Raw genomic sequence first — 21051 nt, forward strand, 5'->3', positions numbered from 1 at the left:
CCTCTGCTTCCTGTTCTTGGCTGAAAGAATAGGAACTTGATGTGGTCTTTTGCTGTTGTAGCTCATCTGCATCAAAGTAAAATCTGTTGCACATTCTTATATACTTTTCTGCTTACCATAGGTAGACAGAGTAATTATCTGAGTTACTTACTTTCTGTTATCAATTTCGTCTTTAAAACATCAGACTTCTTTAATTTATATCCACACAGGCCACTCAGGTCCTGCTTTATCCTATATACTGTACAGGGTCATGGGGGCCTTGGAGCCTATCCCACACTGGACATGTTGCCAATCCATTGCACACATACAAACACACTCACTCACCTACTAAAGGCAATTAGGGAACAACCATAGTCTGCATGTCTTTGGACTGTGGGAGGAAAACAGAGTACCCCGAGGAAACCCACCAAGCACAGGGAGAACAGGTGCCCTTGTTCAGTTCCTTATTATTTCAAGACTGCACTACTGCAACTTACTCCGGGCCAGTCTTCCTCTGTGCACCATTTGTCCTTTGCAGCAGATTCAAAATGCAGCTGCATGGCTTGTTTTCAACCTTCCTAAATTCTCCCACACCACCTCACTGGCTTCCTGTAGCTGCCCTCATCAAATTCAGAAGACTGATGCATGCCTACAAAGCTAAAAACGGCCTTGCTTACATCTCAGCTCCAATCACACACACTGCACCACATTCCTCTTTGATCCACCAGCACTGCTTGGCTGGTCCCACCATGTCTCGGGGATCGAGGAAGACATGCATCTAGACTCTTTTCTGTTCTGGCGAAATGAACTTCCTCTAGATGTCTGTACTGAGTCTTTGGCAATCGTTTAGTGACGACTAATGACCTATGTGTTTCTGGGGTAACTTTCTCCACCCTCACCCAAAACAAAATAAAAATAGAAATCCTTCCCAATACTGTACTGTACTGATGGTACTTTTAGCTTTTAATTAGTTATTCTGTGTAAGGATATATTTAGTGAAGAAAACCTAAAAAAAAATGCATCTGACCATTCTCAGTAAACCTCTCCCCTCAACAAGGTGTTTCCGTCTGCAGAATTGGGCGTGTTTTGAGCTTGATACGCGGATGCATAGATGTATATGTGCTGCTTTTTAGGATATAAACACAATATTATAAAGCTTTAACACAGATAAACCTTTATTGTTCTGAACAATACAATAATATCATTTTATAGTATAAAATGATATACCTTGGCTGATCAGTTAACCTGTTTTATTCTATTTTAACAACCGTACACAACTGAATAAATTTACAAAAATCCACCAAACTTAAACAGTTAGGCTCCAGCAAAGTGTTTTCGTGACCATATTTGCACAAGACTCAGTCATGCTTTTTTAATTGCTGAATTTTGCCCTCATGGCGGCTGATCTCGTCTTTAAGACGATCAATCTCCTTTTGGTGATGGCTGATTTCTTCCTGATGATGTTTTTTCAGAGCAGCTATCTGTTCCTTCTCCTTTTTCCTATGACAGACAAGAATGCAGACATGAATGAAGAGTCAGCTCAGAGTTTCATTACAAAATGTATGCCAGATTAATTTTTTATTATGGCTGAGTAAGTGTGGCTCACAGTTAAAGTCTTGTTCAATACACAAAAGGAGTATGAAGTACTCACCTGAAGTACATCTCTTCCTCAGCGGCCTGCTTCTTTCCGAACGCGCCTCCTGCCTCCCTGACTGAGCCGCCGCCTCCTCCTCCCTTTCCTGCACCTTTTCCGAGCTCTCCCAGCTTTCACATGTAACAGAAGAAAAAATTACATTACATACTCACTGTGCAACTTGCTATTGCTGAAACAGTCACACCACACCACAGTGCTGATGAATTCTTGATTCTGTCAGAATGTGCTGATCAATTTTCAATAACAGCAGTTCTGACCGTGATCCTTGCAGGACTTGCAGAAAAACAAATTTGACTATGGTCTCCCATTGCATCCCAGCCGAAAAAGTCTTCAGGGCAGAGATGGTTTGTGCTTTGCAGTTTTTCTTTGGTCAGATAAGTGATAACATGAACTTGAAGTGCAATTTTTTTTATTACATCACAGTCTGGAATGCGTTATTCTGCTTATACCACAGAAATTTGCCAATGATTACAATTTTCTATTTATTAATAGACAAATGTTGTTTAATGTTTTTTAGTTACACTTGTTGTTGTGGAAATATTAGAGATATAAGTTCTAATGATGTTTAGAAATTAACATTTTAAAGAAAACTTTTTTTAAGAAAAAATTATTTAGTTATCTATCGTCTACAAAAACATTCTGATTTTCAAAAAAAAAAAATTGCCAGTCAACCATTAACAAATTAAAATGTATAATTATTGAAAAACTGCTGTGTATAAGAGTAATAAAACACTTCCAAACACAATATTATAGGAAACTAATCAACATGAGATTAGAGGCTCTGTTATCCCTATCCTGAAGTTAATTTTTAAAATTTTCCTATAAAGCCCTTTTCGATCATTGTATCCGTAAAAATTGCCATGTCGTCAATCTCTCAAAGCATCTGTCATTAGACACAGGTCAATGTTCCTCAAAGCTCCATTTAAACACAACTCTGCCCATGTTGCTGCCTCACCGCTGTGTAGAGTTCCTGCTGTGGTGGTGGTGGTGTTGGTGGTGGAGGTGGCTGAGTAAAAAGAGCCATGTGGCACAAAACGCCTTTAAAGAATTTGTTCTGAGTTTCCTGCATGTCCTTCCACATCGCCATCTGCATGGACCGTTCCTGCGTCTCGTACTCCCTCGCTTCTTTGCGAAGCATGTCCTCGTACTCTCTCTGCTCTTTAATGCGGACAGACTCTCTTTCATTATAGTCTCTTTCCATATTGGTCAAGAGCCTGCGCAAGGCCTCGGAAGGCTGCAGATGCCGGACCTTCCCCCTTGGCCGTTTTTTTGGCGGCGGAGTAGAAGGGAATTCTGTTGGAAAAAAAAACAAACACACAACCAGAGCTTTCGATTAGCTTAACCAGTAGTGAAGCATCATGCTGAATCCTTACCCGTTTTTCCAAGTTTGGTATTTGTAAGTAAATTTGGCCTTTTTTGTCAATCAAAATTTCATTGAGTTGCTGCAGATTGTGTCATTTAGGCCTGTGATTTTTTAAATATCCTGATTCTATAAATTATACAATTAAATAAATATGTTGTTTAGATATTACAGTTTTTAGACTTCTTTTTAACTTAAAAATTAATTAAAAAAGTAAATAAATCTATTTTGGAGTTAGTGTGACGATACATAAATTGCCTTACAAAAGTATTATAATGTGTAACATATGCCTGTAAACTACGTAAAATTTAACTTGTGAAAAAAAAATTATTATTAACTTTATTTTAATCTTATTCAATTTTACATCCATAAATATTAAACATTTGAGACCTTTATTAATTGTTTGGCCTGTATTAATTACAATTCTAAACTTCATTTAAAATTTACTGAATATTAAAAAGTAAAAAAAAAAAAGAAGAAGATGAAATGTACATTCTTAACTGTTTAAATGTAATTAGTTTTTCTTTCATTTTCGTTTTCAATCCACACAAAAAAGTCATGCAGATTATACTAATTGGCATTCGCAAATGACTGTAGTGTGAATATGTGCACGAATGTTGACCTACCACAGTCGTAAAAAAATGAAAATAAATACAATTTACGTCAAACACACATACACACTACGGGCAATTCGAGAATGCCAATTAGCCTAACCTGCATATCTGTGGACTGTGGGAGGAAACCGGTATCAGAAAGAAACCCACCAAGCACAGAGAGAACATACAAACTCCATGCACACAGAGACGGGAATCGAGCCTGGCCGGAAAAAAACCTGGACCCTGCAAGGCGACAGTGCTAACCACTGAATAAAATATTATTTTATAATAAAATTTATACATACAAAGTTTATACATATTTGCATTTTTTAGGAAAACGTCGTAAAACTGTGGCAGTTCCTCTATCATCCTGGAGGTGCCCTTAAAACTATTCACACAGCACAGCATACTGAGTGGTTGGAGCGAATTACTTGCGAAGTTTATCTAGTATTATAACAAAATGTAAAAAAAAAATACATAGAATCATGATATTTATAAAATCGGCATATGCAAGCGGCCATACTTACAGAATCGTAACACAAATTGAATCAGCACCCAGGTATTGTTATATCATATCAGGAGGTCTCTTGTGTTTCCTAGACACGCGACTAAGTTCATCTTTCAGAGACGTTCGGAAATGTTAGCGAAAAGTTTAAAAAGACTTAATTAAAATTAAAATTAAAAATTAATATTTTAATTACAATTTAGAGATTTTTTTGGGGCAAGGGGATTTTCAATTCTTATTAAAAAGGTTACTACTACCGCTCAGTCGAGAGGGCCGAAGACTATCACGTGTTTCCTCCGAACCACGTGACGCCAGCCGACCGCATCTTTTCAAACTGCTTGCTCACGCACCGTTGGGGGCGGTGTAACACACTCGAAGGACAGCGCTATCTGCTCCTTCTGCTTGCGTGAGCTCACAGACACTCCTAATTGGATGTGGAGCCGTGATTAATGTGGGAGCACGAGGTACCTCTTAACCCTCCCCTCTGAGAAAGCTCAGCCAATCAGCTCGGCCAATCGCAACCTCCGGCTGCAAGAGGTTACAGCATCACCCGGGTATCAAACTCACAATCTTCGGATGATAGGGCGAGCACTTTACCACTGCACCATTCGGAGGCCCCAATTTAAAGATTTTAAATGTTTTACGAATTAGGAATATTATACATCAATTTAAAGTAAAACAAAAACCTAATACATCTTTAACATAAACGGTGGCACTAAGTCTGTTTGTACAACATAACAACTCACCTAGGCGACTTTCTTCTTGTTCCTCCTTTACCACAACGTCCATCGTTTCTTCTTCCGAAGTGATCCCGTCCTCAGGATCCACATTAGACAAGTCCTTTCCGTCCTCTGACTCTGTTTTGCTCGGGCATCCGCTCCCCCAAATCGACTCACACAAGTCGAAATACGGCCAGTGCAGCGTCCCTCTATTTCCATACCGCTCCTTTATAGTGAGGTAGGTTTTCCGCAGACTTTTCAGTTTGCTAATGATTTGTGGTTTGCGCCAGTGCACACCTCGCTTCTGCAAGGTAGCGGCCATATTTTGGTACACAACCCCGTCCCTTACCGTCCCCTTGATCTTATTCAGGATTTTGTCCTCGGCTCGAAGGGACAGCAGCTGCCTGATTTCAGCGTCAGTCCAATTTGCAGACATTTCTCACAACAACACTATACTCTCTTCTCAATCCCTGGTCACTATTTGCCTTTTTAGGAACGTCTCAGTGGGAACGGACCTAAGCCGGACCTCGAAGCAATAACGTATCATCTTCAACACGACGGAACAAGTCTGAATACAGTCGCATTAACGGATAGGCACGTACAAGACTACGACTTAGTGACGCAAGGACGTCGTTGCGGAAGTGACGATAAAAAGCTGCGACGAAGCGCTACATTCAATAACGCACGCGCTAGAGAATGCTCCGTTTGCCAAACGCCCTTGTGGACCGACTGTTTATGCAAGCGATTTTGCAACAAATGGGGAAATAGATTGTAGTCTCTTTTTTATGGTTTCAGTGCTTAGTAATTGTATTGTTTACTTCTTTGCTTATTTTTTTGTATTATCATATGTTACACCACTGTGTTAAAACACACCTCAAACATGTTGCATAAGCTACGTGTACAGAAAATTATTAATTCGCATTTTTGAATTAGTGAGAATCTTTAGGGAGAAAAAAAAGTACGGCTTCGTAAACGCTTATGTTATTGAACGCACCACAGAACAAACACCCTTTCGTCGTTGCCCTTCGACCAATCAGAATGAAGAATTCAGCTGCGTCATCGTAAAAGGGGCGTGGCTTAGCAACGACCCTAACGTTTAACAAATCTGACATTGAGCACATATAAGTGCTTAATAAGCACATCGCTGCTTACAGATTATACTATTAAAATAATATTCATTAAAAGAAATAAAATACGTGAGAAATGTATAGTTTTAAGGCAGTGAGGAAAAATAAAAATAGAAACATGTCAAGTGCGCACTGAGGATAATGACTGCTCATTACAAGACTGTTAAATTTTTGCGAAAACGAATTAATAATCGACTACCTGTTCAGACGACATCCTGACGTGTGTGGTAAAGACGCTCCTCAGTCTCGGAGTGAAAAACCTCCACATTATTAATATGCCCGGACAAGTTCACGCTCGTGCCCGTGTGTACTGTATTGGTGTGTGCGCGTGAACGTACACAATCTGGGAGAAACCATTCCACAGAGGGGGAGTTAAAGGGGGGGAAATGGGGCTGACGTCATCTCCAGTCATATATCATGAGCTTAATCAGAGGTTTTAAGTGATTTGTTTATATTTTTAATATACGAGGAGTGTTAATACTCGTTTTGAAGAACAACCTGGCTCTTTATGGTCTACGTTTTGGATAAGAATGGTTTAGACCACGCGAGGTTTTGAACATGTCACGAGACGTGCTGAAACAGAAGTGCAACCGGTTAAACACCGTTGATATAATAATACTTATAAATATTTATTATATAATGATCAATAAATATTTCATTTGAAAAACTCTGGGAAAAATAATAAATCAAACAATCTTGCAGTCGAGGTGTCTCATGGCATTATTGAGCTTGTAGTGAATTTTTTAACTAGTCTTTTTTTGCTTTAGAATGCTTTTACCTTTAATAAAATTTTATTTATCTTGGATTTTCTGAACATCAAAGTGTTGGCAACATGAGACCAACAGAGAAAATTTGACCTTTTGTTAGCAATCAGCAGGCTTCTGAATTATTAGGGACCAAGTACTATGATACCACCACGAAGACAACATGACTATGATGTCATCGCTATCGCTCGCATCAATGCTGATATTTTAATAGTGCTGATGTCATAATGGCCAGAGATCCTCTTGTTCTTTTTTTAATCACCTGGTCCCTTCTGGAGTTTTTAACGCATTCAAATACTCATGACAATAGGCACACAGGTTGGAATATGCTGCCATTAGGACAGCTCTGAGAGTCCTTTACAGGCCATTCTGCTGCATAGCTCATACACACTTAAACATATGCACGTCAAACTAGGTTAAACAATTTTACCCTATGCATGTTATGGGCTCAACTCACCATGAAGTCAGATATTTTAGGTCTTTTGCAAAAAAAACACACGCAATGGACAGACATTACATACACTAAACTACACAAGCACCTGCACCATCGATACTCGCACGCACCAGAAAGACACGTCCATCATATTCAGTAACATCAACAGTCACAACAGGGCTTTTTAGAGATCTTGTCAGGAGCAGCCGAAAAAAACCAACAACAACATGCTCAAAAAGCACACGGGTCATGCGCCTAGGTGGCGAGGTGCTTGGGCCCCTTCATCAAAGCTTGCAACTATATTTCCAATTGTTGTAAGATTTATTTTTTACATTTTTTCCCCCAGTTTTTCTCCCTAATTTAGTCATGTCCAATTGCTTCCCATCACTAGTGGTGCTCCCACATTAATCTACTATTATCACTCAGTCAGGAGGGCCAAAGACTATCACATGTTTTCTCAGAACCACATGGAGCCAGCCAACCCCATCTTTTCAAACTACTTGCTCACTCACCACTGAGGGCTATGAAACACACTGCACTATCTGCTCCTTCTCCTTCTGCTTCTCCTTCGCAAGCTCATGGACACCCCTCATTGGCTGTAGATCCATGATTAATGTGGGAGCACTAAGTATCCTTCATCCCTCCCCTCTGAGAAAGCTTGGCCAATTAGCTCTCTCTAGACCCCTGGCTGCGAGAGGTTTCAGCATCACCCAGGAATCGAATTTGCGAACTCTGGATGATAGGGCAAGCACTTTACCATTGCGCCACTCGGAGGCCCCAATTGTTGTAAAAAAAAAAAGGAACTAAGAGATCGCTAACACCATGTAGATATACATCTTCAGTCAAATAACAACCTTATCCACTTTCAATTATGGCATCATAAAGGTATCACTGACCTTCATAACCTATTTCAAAATAACCCGTTCACTGCCCGGACAAAAAACAATTACACTCTAGTATTTCGTAAAAAGATTTTTTTGCTTTGATTATGGCACACATTCACATTTCGATAAGTAATGTCACAACATCCTGAGTTATTTTAATTTCTTTCCAAGATCTTGTATCGATGATGGGAGAGTTGTCCTTTTACGGAAAGTCCTTGTTGTCTACAGAGTACATTGTTGTCACGACCACAAATTTCCAATTCCAGTGTCAAGGTTGCTCCTGACAAGGTTGCTTAAGAAATGAAAAGCTCCTCACTGCGCCTCCTCAGTTGATTGCTAGCATTTACTGTGGTATCATTTCAATAAGTATGCAGTGTCACAACTCTTATTACCATCCAGAGTCACATTCATTTCTCTCCAAGATCTTATATTGAGAATGGAAGAAATAGCCTTCTTCATTCCTTTTTTCAATCCATGTGTGAAAATAATGTCTTTATGCTCCCTGTATGACTCTTTCGCAATATGAGCCCCATGAATCCTGGCATTGTCATCTTGATTTTTTTCATCAGGGAATAAAAAAAATAATTTGATGGAAAGATCTAGTCATTCAGTTTGTTTACAGGATATGTCTTCTGACATGGCTGTTTAAGTAAAGAGAAGCTCCTCACTGCATCAGTTAGTGTTCAGTAACTTGTTGGCAGTTGAAATATATTATATAGACTGCATTATTAAACAGGGAAAAAAATCTGGTTGGAAATTTAACCACTTTTCCTAGCAGAATTTGTAGTGCTCATATACATTTGTTAGTTTCTTAGCATTGACCAAATGTTTAAGCATGGTTTACAATTTTTTGATGGTTAAGGCTCCCGTCCAAAAGCTAACATTTGCCTACTTTATTCATTTTACAGCTAGCTTTGATGTGGGTCATTGCTCTGTTACAGCATTCAATTTTGTCCAAATGTCAACCATCTAGCTGATGAAGAATTTTGACCTAGTTCATTATTTCATCCACCAGTTCCACTGGCAGCAAAACAGATCCAAAACATGATGCTCCCACCACCATGTTTAAGCAGTTCTTGTTTCACCTTTACTTCTCTAAACATACCATATCTGGTCAAAAACTTCCATTATAATATTTTATCTTTGTCCAACCTTGCCAGCTTTGGTTGATATTTCAGTTGTTGATTTTGGAGCAGGGGCTTCTTTCTTGCATGGCAGCCTTTTGGTCCATGGTGATGTAAATCTTATTTGACTGTAGACAGTGACACTGGGGTTTCAGCAGCTTGTGCTTTGGTGATTTCTGGGATGTTCCTGACTCTTCTAAGTAATTTCCTCTCAGCTGATGGTAACACTTGCTGCTTCTGGTTGAAACTGATTTGTGAAATACGAATTTACATTCTAAACAATACATTAGCATGCAGCTGATCTTGTTACGTTACATACATGCAGATGTCACTATGCCTCCTCAGAAAGAGCTGATTTTTAAAGAGTGTAAATAAAAAAACAAAATAATTATACACATAACAGGTACTTAGTTATAGTAGAGCTCACTTTGCCACGGAAATAAAATACAGAACTGCAACAGTAATGTGGAGCCAATATTACATTATCATGCTCTTGTCATCTTCTTGTACCCTGAGAGATGGTGTGACCAATTGAGCAGAGGTGTTAGAGGATAAGCAAGTGCATGGTAAAGTGCTTTAAGATAAGTCAGTTCTGGTGCACATTTGTTTTTTTTGTTTTAGTATCAGCCAAAACACAGTACTGGAGACAATTTTATTCTTTTTATATTATACACATAATACGGAAAATGTGTGCGCCAAGGAAGCTACTTCTGAATTTTATACAACATGGAAGTAACCAATCTTGCTTTCCTAAACATTTCAAGTTGCTTACAGCCGTTTTGGAGAGGTGATTTTATATGTGACCCAAAATGGCCATGTTCAGCATTATACTGTTTCACTTCAAATAATAATAATTTCAAATGCAAATTATTCATATTTTTTGAGTATTGATACTAAAATTGGCATAAGCTTCTAGAAGCATTTGAAGATTGTTGCTTGAACCATGTCAAATTTGATAGCGAATTCATACTTTTTCAGGTTTATGTCTTTTCACATGAAATCTAAATTGGCATAATGTCATTGTCTAATGACAATTAAGATCATTGGAAGATGTGAACTCAAGAAAGTTACAGACACTACATAGAAGGGCAAATGCTAACAAATGTTTCTTTTTATTTGATAAAAATGTGTATGCATATTAAAAAAAAGGCATAATATGATATATCCTGAAAATTGAATTTATACACTTTTTAGCACTAATACTACGTTTTGGCCATATGCATAACTTACCATAAATCTAATACTCAACTGAGCCTTGCTGGAATGTTACAGACACACTGAGCTGACCTTGTGCCTCCCTTTTAACTATCTTATCATGCCTTCCACCATAATGATGCACTGTGTACTTTCATGGCCTCAAAAACTATAGCAACTGTGTGATGTAATCTTGTTAAAACGGACAAGAATCTTGCTGAATCAAAGGCACAAAGAACTGAGAATTTGAATACTGTTTCTCAATAAACCACATAGAAAATGTGTACAATACCAATTCATTTCAGTAGAAATAATAACAGAAGGCTAAATTTGCTGTGAAGGGTTTTATTTATGAGAGGGTATGCTCACAAACATCAGATCGACCATGGCAAACATGGAAAGCAATGACCTCCAAGGCGAGTTTTACTTGCAGGGTGGCCAAACCTGAAATTGCTTTAACTTACAAAGAACACTAAATAATGCGCTATAGAAAGAGAAAACTCCTGAGATGTCTAAACGTATCCAACAATTTCTCATTAAATCCTTGTCTTCTTAATCCTCTTCCTAAGCCTTGATTGGCTTTATCCTGCTCTTCTAATGCTTTCCTATTTCTTTATCCTGACCCGTTCTGTATTATATGAGGGGATTTTTTTTTATTTCAGCATGCAAACATTAATTAATTACAATGAAAGCCTTCTCTCAAGGCAATGTATGTGACTTGAAACACAGAAATACATTTAGAAACTGAGGCCGGTCGATCTCCAGCAACAAGGCTTCCCTGGAACGTTAACACTTTTCGATTTCATCGAACAAAGACATGGAAAAATGGACTGGATGTTTTCATGACTTCCCACACAAACACACACTCAGTCATATAACTAGAGGCATCCAAAATAAAAAGGACCTAAACTGTAAAAAATTTCAACAGATTTCTAATTACTTTCAACATTTCTTACTCGTATTATTTATTTTTCTAAGTTTCTCTGGAATAAAAAAACCCCATGAAATTAACAGTGTATTTACAGATAGTCACAATCTTTTTAAATCCTAATGAAACGCAAATGCTCAAATTACCCAAAAGTGAAACTTGAACAAGAAAGGCGAGGCCTTTTTGTATAGTATTCCTCATCAATGATGAGGTTAAACGAGGTACTTTACCCTCATGCTTTCTCTCTCTGGGGAAAAAATTATAAATCAAGCCTATAATATCAAGGAAATCATCACTGCTGGGTGGAAACCTTGCATGTCCCTATTTGGTCTTTTTTTTTACATCTTAAAGATTTTAGTTCCCCTTTATGTCTGCCTGTGGGATTTACAAATATTTAATCAAAGAAAATTATCAAGAGCTTGTGACAAAATCTCATAACTCCACTGGAACTTCAAACTGCCTGCAGGTTTTTTTTTCTTCCTGACATACACATCATAGGTTTCCACCCATCAGCTAGGATGTGGAAAATAAAATAATTAATGTTTGGATGCAATTTAAGAAAAAGAGAACATGTCATAATTTTAAAAAGTATGAACCGTATCGAGTCCTCTTTCTTCCATTGCTTATGATTATACACAAGTCCAGTTAAAGTCAACAGATTACAAAATTTGTGAAACAAAACGTCAAAAGTTAAGGACCCAGAAGACAACTATTAAGAGAGAGAGATACTTTCTTCAGACAGCCAGAAGTGGCCAACGCAGGCCCTTTCTGTGAGGCGCGGATGGTGAATGTGGCGCCCTCTGGTGGAGCTGTCAGTCTTGTTTATTTGCATCTTTGATGGCCCTGAGCCGCTCCAGCAGTGGAGGGTGGGAATAGTGCCACATCGAGAAGAGCCAATCTGCCACCGGGAAGCCCAGGTTGTCTTTGTTTAGCTTGATGAGGGCCGAGCAGAGCTCAGTCGATCGGCCCATGGCTCTTGCGAACGCGTCTGCTTGGAACTCAAATCTGCGACTCAGCACAGTCAGGCAGAACGTCAGGAGCTGAAGAAGTGAAATATAATTGAGGAGCAGAAAAAGAGAGAACATTAGGTCCAATTATTCAGTCTGAAGATGCCAGACTGTCCAAATCAATGAAAAAGACTAAGTGTCTAATATAAATCTACATTAATCATTTAAAATGATACATTTTGTCACATTTATTTAGATTCTTAAGTCAAGCAGCTTTCAGCAACATGTTATAGGAAAATAAATAATAACAAGTCCACCTATCAGGCCTATATGGTAGAGTGGCCAGACAGAAACCACTCCTTAATAAAAGGCACCTGGAGTTTGCCAAAAGGCACCTGAAAACCACTTGTTAGTAAGACTAATCGTTAAACAAAGGTGTTTGCTAAGGCATAAAAATGGATTTAAAGCCATGGAAAAATGTCATGCGGTCTGATGAGTTCAGATTGAGCCTTTTCTAGAGCGATGTGGGCGTTACAGTAAGATGGGAAGTATCTTAAGCGATGAACCCATCATGCATAATGTCCACTGTACAAGCCTCTGGAGGCAGTGTTATGATCTAGAGTTGCTTCAGTTGCTCAGGTCTAGACTCAACAACGTGATGTGGCAATAAAATGAAGTCTATAGAGTTTTCTTCCCTCTTCGTGACAGGCATATTTCCTGATTTTTTTCCCCCAAATTATGAAAGAGTCATTTTCTCATGTGAATCACCACCACTTTGCGCACACTGATTAAAATGGCGGCAGAACAAAAAATTTGCATGTGACACTTTATTTTTAAATTTTAAGGCACACAAATTTATCGACAACCTCTACACGAGTCGAAAAACCTTTGCACACACCGTAGACGGAACAGACTGATATATTATACCTCATTGTATGGGGAGAAGATGAACTGGAAGATGATCAGGAGCCCGATGAGAGTCGGCTGGCTATCGTAGAAGCCAAAGGCCATGAAGAGCTCTTTCCGGCCAATCAGAGCAGCGAACAGGAAAAAGCAGAGAAAGGAGTTCACCTGTAAAGGGCAAATAAGAAATAAATTCCAGGTGGGAATATGGTTTATTCAGGACATGATAAATTGTCTGACAGTCTGTGTTCAGCTCCTCAGAGAGGTCTCAGTCTATGTCCTGAATTATAATATGTAAAAGATTGTTGTCTAGCTGCTAACAGTTGCAGTGTCTGCTTGATAAAGAGAAACGAAAAAAAAGAGAAAAAAAAAGAAACTGAAATCACAGACATGAAACATTAGATTATACTATCCAGATGGCTTATAAAGGAGGTGTTCAGTGGACTATAAAAGTACAAGTAGGTATCATTATCATTGTCTCATGGATTATTTTCAGCAAGACTGAAGAAATAACACATGCTCAGTTTACCACTAGTTTAAAATCACAGGTGTTATCTGCACATCATTTCTAGCTCACCTGGCTAATGATGATGTGCTTCACAGTGTGGCCCAGTTTCCAGTGTCCCAATTCATGGCCAAGAACCGCCAGAACCTCAGAGTTACTGCAGCCTTGCTTCTTGTGCTAAAAAAACGATAATAAATAAACACTATTTTGGAGTGTAAAGCAGTATCATAAAAGCAAAATTAATAATAATAATAAATATAAGTATATATAAAAAATAAATAAAACAATATAAAAGAATATACAACAGATCATAGCAACACTTCAGGTAAACTGCGCTAAAGTATTTACTGTGAAAAAGTATTTGCAAATCTTCTATTTTTACATATTTGTCACATGTAGTTGTTTTAAATACTTAAACTAACTTTAACTTAAAGCAAAGGCAACCAGAGTAAACACAACTTTTTTATTTCATTTACTGAAGGAAAAAAAAAAAAAAGTTAGCCAACACCAACAAGTATGCAAGCCCTCTGTCAAGAACTCTACAGGGCTGTAGTATACATTATTAAGTTTATCAGAATTTAGTTCAGGTCTGTTATTCTGTAGTTCTTGAGTACTGACTTTAGGTTGAAGCTTGGTCTCTTCTACCGTCTCCTCCTGTTCGGACGTGGAGTCTCCATCGGTTTTCTTGTTCAGAGGTGAGTAATCTTCCAACAGCGTGTCAAACAGAACAATGCGCTTGTTCTTGAAGAAACCGTAGAAGTAGGCGTTGCTGTGTGAGGATCTTTTAGAGCCTGGGAAGTGATGGTGGAAGATGATAAAAAGTCCCTAGGTAAGTTATATAATTGTGGATTTTTTTCTAAGCTGATGATTTAATAATAAAAAAGGCACTTAAACATTCATAGGCAAATACCCAAACTGCACACCAATCAATAGTGGGAAAAATTCAATAGGTAAATCATAGGTAAAGTGTTGAGTTGATTTGATTTTTGGTGTTGTGATTTTTCAATAGGGTTCAAAAGCACTAAAATTTACTTCGTGATTTGTCTTAAGCAGTCACATTTCTTACATCAACAAATTAAAATTACACAGCATTTCAATGCATAATAAATACTCTTCATAGATTCAAGTTACTATGCATTTTAATGCTCTTTTATAATAATAATTATTCATTAATTATTATAATAATATTAAAATTGACTATTTATAAAATCGTGATAAAGAATGTTAGGTATTGTGATAATGTATCGGCTAATACCTGGTGATTCCTATAATTAGAATTTTATTTAAATGATTTGAATTTAAAAAGTGTAAAATAATTTAAAAAGCATAAATTGATTCTGAATTAATTTCAGAATCAACAAAAGGCAGATGAAACTGCATAAGTGATTAAAATCTGACCGCTCTAGTAGTTCCACAGCCTGATCGGTTTCAAAATCACAGTTTTCTTCTGTTCCTTTTAATATTCACGTCTGTGTAATGATTTTACACTTCCAAAATACCTTCTACCACATAGATCTTGGTGAGTGGGAAGCTGATGGACTTGGCCATGCTTTCGATGTCCGTCTTCAGCTCTCCTTCTGGCAGCGGGGTGAACTTATCAAACAGCGGGGCGATGTAGTCAGCGTAGATGGTCACCAGAATCTGCACATTGGAGAGACAGGAGGAAGAGGAGGAATAAATAAGGTCTGATCAGCATGTTTAAATAAGGGCTGTTTTTTCAACACATATTTCATGTAATCCTATGATGAGTTTTCATAAAGTTCAGAACAGCGGTCACGGTAAAGCTTTTCATAATAGCAGTGAATCAGTGCACTTTTTGGAGGACATTTGGAGGACCAAAGGGGACCCTATAATAATAATAATAATATTTATTAATATTATTTAAAGTGCTTGTTATTACAATAATATACGGCTATTTATAAAATGCTAAGTTAACAGAATTACCCTGCAAATACTGCAATATTAAAGGACAATAAATGCAGCAAAATCTTATTGTATCAGCAGTCTATTCGGAAATCTATTCGGGAATGACATGACAGCAGTGGGTCAGCATTTAAATATAAGAATTCACATTCTGGCCAAGACATCTCCTAAACTTTGGGTAATTTTCTTGTTTCCTCCGAGAAATGTGCTGATGTGCAAAAAGGAAAAAAACATCATCACCACACTCTAGCTTGCACTCTAGATTAGATTAAATTATTATGATCATCGAAGCAGATGAAATACAGATTAGTGCAACTCTGATCCTAAGGATTATGCTTGCTAATAAGTCAGCATTAATTGATCCATTGCCGTGACATATTTAACCTATTAAAATGAATTAACTGATAATGTTTGTTTTAAATGATATTTCTCTGTAGCTCACAAATCTACAGTATTAAGCAATACACCACAAAAGGGGACATTTGCAGTGCAGGAGGTGCAAGGGGGACAGGAGTGTTTTTTTTTTTTTTATTGATTTAAACTATTTGGGCTTCCATAATTGGTCTTGCTTTCAGAAAAACGTGTGAAATTTGCAACCCTGAAAAAGGGTTAAAGCAACATTATCTTTCTTCCTCTCAGCTCAGTTGTAAGTTGCTTTGGATGGAACCAACTGCCAAAGGAATGAATGTAATATGGAAATGCAATGCAGTCCAAACCACAATAATTGATTGCCACCATCTTGAACAATCCCAGTCAGCACAAATAACTTGTGTTTATATAATACAATGCGATTATACTGTACATCAATCAGAATAGCGACTAACCAGAGAGACGACGAGTGTGAAGAGCCAGGCGTAGATAAAGAAATAATCTCCGCCGATCTTTATGATGTAAAGGAGCAACGAGGTCACAGGCAGCAGAATGCACTGAGTCACTATGAACTTCTTTAGGGCATCTTTCAGGAAGAAGCCTATTGTCTGAGGATAAAGAAAGAGACAAAGATACAAAAAAAAACATAAGGGATGATACATACAGAGAACTGTAACTTTGGGATTATTTTCCGCTGCGCTACACTTTTCCAACTTTCTTGCATAAAAATTGCTGCTGATGTTTTTCTGACCTGCTGGTTAAAGCCATGCTTCTCCTCGATGACGAAGGTGCTGTAGAGACTCCAGGGCAGACCTGTGACCGCGCTAAACAATGTCGCCAGCAACAAGAAGGCCAATGAATGGGAGATCTGCAACAGCATAAGTTGTTTATTTTAAATCCAGTCTTGCTAGACAAATGCTCAGGATTTGGGGAGGAATCTTATTTGATCGGCACTATTTGCTGACAGTAGGAGGAAGTTAAATGAACTCAGAAGCACCTCGTACTCCGGGCCGAGGCCGAAGCGCCCAGTCAGGCTTCCTGAGATCTTCCAGAGAAACGGGATGCCTCCAAACAGCAGGATAAGCTACAGGAGAAAAAAACAAAACAAAACCGAAACCATTAATCCAGTCAAAACACGCCAGTTTCAACACACCAAATTCAACTGGGAAATAAATAGAAATAAATATAAATTAATATGAAAACATGCACCACAATATTCTAAAAAGCTTAAACATACTTATCAATAGAATCAAAAATCTATTAAGTACCAAGATTCTTGTGTGGCAATTAATGTATCGCCACTACATCCAAAACGTTTTTTTTTTTATACAAGTTTATATTTGAGGTGGTAAAATGTTGCAGGTCCTCTATAGTCCTACAGGTTACAAGAAAATTCACTTACTGTATAAGATGAATTAAACACTTCAGTTATTGATTAAATAAATTGTTGATTGATTGTGTTAACACAATCAATCAACATCACTTTAATCTTAAATCAAAAATCGCTACATGCATGTTTTATAAAAAAATTCTTAATGCATCTGTAACACGATCACAGTATGGTCTTTTTGTCCACATCATGCAGACACAGTGAACTAGTTAGCTTAGGACTGGAGATGTATGCTATTAGATATTAGAACCTCACCGTTCCCTCTGTCTCAGAGTAAAGTCCAGACCAGAACCCGAAGTTACTCTTGTCCAGCTGGTAGAGACGTGACTTCTCAAATGTCTCAGGGTCCATAATCTTCCCCAGCTCGGCAGGCACATGCATGGCCGACCTGTAGATCCTCCTCTAAGAGGGCAAAAAACAAGTGTTGGCAAAATACACACTCAGCAAAAGAAATCTACTGCGAAATAATAAAAAATCATCATTATTAGATCAGATGCTATGTTTTACTATAACAAGCTGGCACTGATGAGATCATGTCATAGATCTGAGACACAGCAGTGGTATAACTGGTGTGACATTTTGAGCTTGAGCCAGAAACCCCCCCCAAAAAAGGAAAATGGTAAGAAGAAAAAAAGACAGTGAGGAAACGATTGTTTATAGCTGTTATATAATAAGTCACACACCTACTCGGCTCTTGTTATCTGATTTTTTTTTTACCCTCTAACAAATTTTGTTTTATGTATTTATCATGTCTGTAGTATGTACAAAATCATTCTTTATTTCCAAATATGCCTTTAAAATGAATAAAGAAGTACCCTTACAGAAAAATATTTGCATGCCAGCAATGAAAGCAACATATTACACGAGAGGCTAGTTTTTAGATGAAAACAAAAAAAATCACTAATGTATTCTCCTGGGTTTTGTGTGCAGAATAGAAAGAAGCAAGTGTGGAAAGGTTACCAGAAGAACTAATTCTCCAGCACTCTTAGTAAAACCTACCAGCTGTTTTATTTATTTGTTTGTGCCCGAAACATTTGCACAGTACTATAATATATATGTTTTTCCATTTTTGGTCACAGGAACAACCAAAAACAACCATAAAAACATGTGATCTTATGAATCTGCTCTATTTTGTTGCATATGTGACCCATTTTAGATTTTTTTGCTCAGTCATATTTGTATAGTTGGTTAAAATTAAAATTAAATTCAGTTTCTCATATTGCCTCGTTTGTGCTGAAAAAAAAAGATATCTTATTCTATACTGCACAATCCTGACCACATATATACAGATTCTAAAAATGTATACACACTTTAGACAAAAAAAAGGACAATAGTATGAAGTATATTATCATATACATATACAGTTTATACACAGATAGCAATAAATTTAATATTTAAATATTTACACAGGTTTTTCTTTTTTTTTAAAGGGCTATTTTGTACACCAAAGAGTATTTAGTTTTTTACAATTTCCTTTTTCTTTTACTCTTCACATGGGGTAGATGTAGGGGAAGGTTTCTAGTTTGGACCTGTGAAATGTGAAATTACTAGAAATATCAAAAAAATCTAAATATTAAGTTATAAATCACATGTATTCATTTCTTGGTTGTATGTGGTGGAGCACTTTCGTGCTACAGATAATGTTCCACTGCAAGTATCTTTCAGATCTGTGACCTTGCACATCCAGAATCAAGTTCAATTCCCAACTGTGTGTTCCCTGTCTGTGTGTGTATGGAGTTTGCATGTTCTCCTTGTGCTTGGTGGGTTTCCTTTGAGTACTCAGGTTTCCTCCCACAGTCTAAACACATGGAGATTAGACTAATTGGCGTTTCTCAATTGCTCACAGCAGAATGTTGCCTGGAGGTCCTACCACAGTCATACAAATGGGAATAATTGGAGTCACCATTGGCCTCCACAGTCCCTAGTTGGACTACAGAGGTTCCTAGACGGATGGATGATGGATTTACTTGCAAAATATGTTTGCATGCGTCTCGAGTCTCCTTTTTAACTCTGTGTAAGAAATTTTTCTTCCTCAAATTTTATAAGGAGCCCCAGTCACATGACTAAGTGAACCTTTTGAGAAAAATGTCATTACTACTACTCAATGTTTATATGGAGGAATTTGTCAAGTTCAACTATTGTTTAAACATTTGCCTTTATTGTGATTCCATGAGGTAATTTATAATGTTTAGGCATACATATATGTTCAAATAAATTAATAAATATGGATAGACGGACGGAGGGACAGAAAAAGGAAAAAATAGACAAACAGATAGAAAGTGAAATAGAAAGATAAAGAGATGAACAGATAGACAAAAAGACAGACAGGTGGATAGATAAATAAATAGATAAATTCAGATAGACAGAAACAAAAAAGACAGACAGATAGATAGATAAAAAAAGAAAAAATGAAAGATAGACAAAACAAGATACAGAAATATAAAAAGAAAATATAAATAGCCAGATAGACAAAAAATAGATAGATAGATAGATAGATGGGTAGATAGATAGATAGATAGATAGATAGATAGATGGGTAGATAGATAGATATAAGAGAGACTGATATACAGAAAGACAGATAAATATATAGATTCAGATAGACAGACAGACTGAAAGATAAACAGACAGACAAAAAATAGATGTTTCCACTCATTATTTCTGCCAACAGTCAGTTATTATTGCAGTACTTTGATGTATTGCTAAAATAATCAGACAATGTAAGTTAAATAAGAATCTCTTTAGAACGCCACCTTTCTAACAGTCCATCCGAGAGGAGAAACACGCCGTGCTGATAAACACACATGACTTTACCTGTCTGTGGGAGAGGTAGGCCTCCCAGAGATACACCGTCCATGAAAACACCAAGACGGCATAGAAGATTTTATCCTCCAGGGGCAGGTCGAGGATTTCCTTCAACATGATTATTTTTTTTTTTTTTTTGTTTATGTTGTTTATTTCTGTTTATTATTTAGAGATATGTACAGTGATACAGAGGAACCGCGGCGGCTCAGTGAATCAATAACCCAAGCTAGCTGACTCGCTTTAAGTCTCGCTATCACCTGTAACAGTCAACTGCACCGACAATTAAACCACTCGCAAACCGGTTCTAAAAATATAATCGGCGTGTTATTTTCTAAACACGTCCTAATATAAACCGATTATTTCGTCATGGTCGTATTTCCTTTTTCTCCATTCATGTGCAATACAGTGAGCAACCAAAAAGTATGTTCGGGCGGAAACAGGAACACGTGTTTTTTTGTTCCTCTTTCCCTTCTGTAGGTTTGATGGCGTTTTTCTGTACTAAAGAGTAGATACGGGGGAAGGATTATTTCTTCTGTGTGGCAATTTCTGTATTTCCATTCATTTTAATGTATATGTTTGTATTTGATGTGGTAAAATTTGCCTGTTCCTCAGTAATCCTTCAGGTGCCCACTAAATCCTCTAAACTATTCACACAAAATGTCAGGCAGCACAGCATCATTTGTGTTAGGAGTGAATTATTTGCCAAGTTTGTTTAGCATTGTAGCAACTCACTCTTTATCTACGCCAATTTGTCTTGTATACAAGGTCACGCAGGGCCCTGAGCCTATCTCCGGAGACTTAGGGCATGAAGCAGTGTATACCCTAGAAGGGGTGCCAATCCAACGCAGGGCGAACACACTCGCACTCATTGACACACTATATGCAATTTGGGAACGACAATTAGCCTAATTAGCCATATCTTTGGACTGTGGGAGAAAAACCAGA

General features: G+C 37.5%; 2 protein-coding genes across 2 annotated transcripts; both read right to left on the reverse strand.

The window, feature by feature from the left end:
- Nucleotides 1–1136: 1136 nt before the first annotated feature.
- On the reverse strand, nt 1137–6121 carry LOC128535815 (uncharacterized). Its single transcript, XM_053509880.1, has 4 exons — nt 4841–6121; nt 2589–2926; nt 1631–1743; nt 1137–1479 (listed from the first exon to the last, which is right to left on the reverse strand). Exons 1-4 carry the CDS (start codon nt 5247–5249, stop codon nt 1338–1340), a joined length of 1002 nt encoding a protein of 333 aa, XP_053365855.1. The 5' UTR covers nt 5250–6121; the 3' UTR covers nt 1137–1337.
- A 5339-nt stretch (nt 6122–11460) lies between these two features.
- On the reverse strand, nt 11461–20528 carry zmpste24 (zinc metallopeptidase, STE24 homolog). The gene is made up of 10 exons (XM_053509870.1): nt 20116–20528; nt 17560–17706; nt 16912–16998; nt 16666–16782; nt 16370–16522; nt 15122–15263; nt 14241–14413; nt 13695–13799; nt 13142–13285; nt 11461–12307 (listed from the first exon to the last, which is right to left on the reverse strand). The coding sequence occupies exons 1-10, from the start codon at nt 20221–20223 to the stop codon at nt 12080–12082; spliced, it is 1404 nt and encodes a 467-aa protein (XP_053365845.1). The 5' UTR covers nt 20224–20528; the 3' UTR covers nt 11461–12079.
- Nucleotides 20529–21051: the final 523 nt, after the last annotated feature.

The sequence above is a fragment of the Clarias gariepinus genome, chromosome 13 (genome assembly GCF_024256425.1).
Source record: "Clarias gariepinus isolate MV-2021 ecotype Netherlands chromosome 13, CGAR_prim_01v2, whole genome shotgun sequence".
Classification (NCBI taxonomy): Eukaryota; Metazoa; Chordata; class Actinopteri; order Siluriformes; family Clariidae; genus Clarias; species Clarias gariepinus.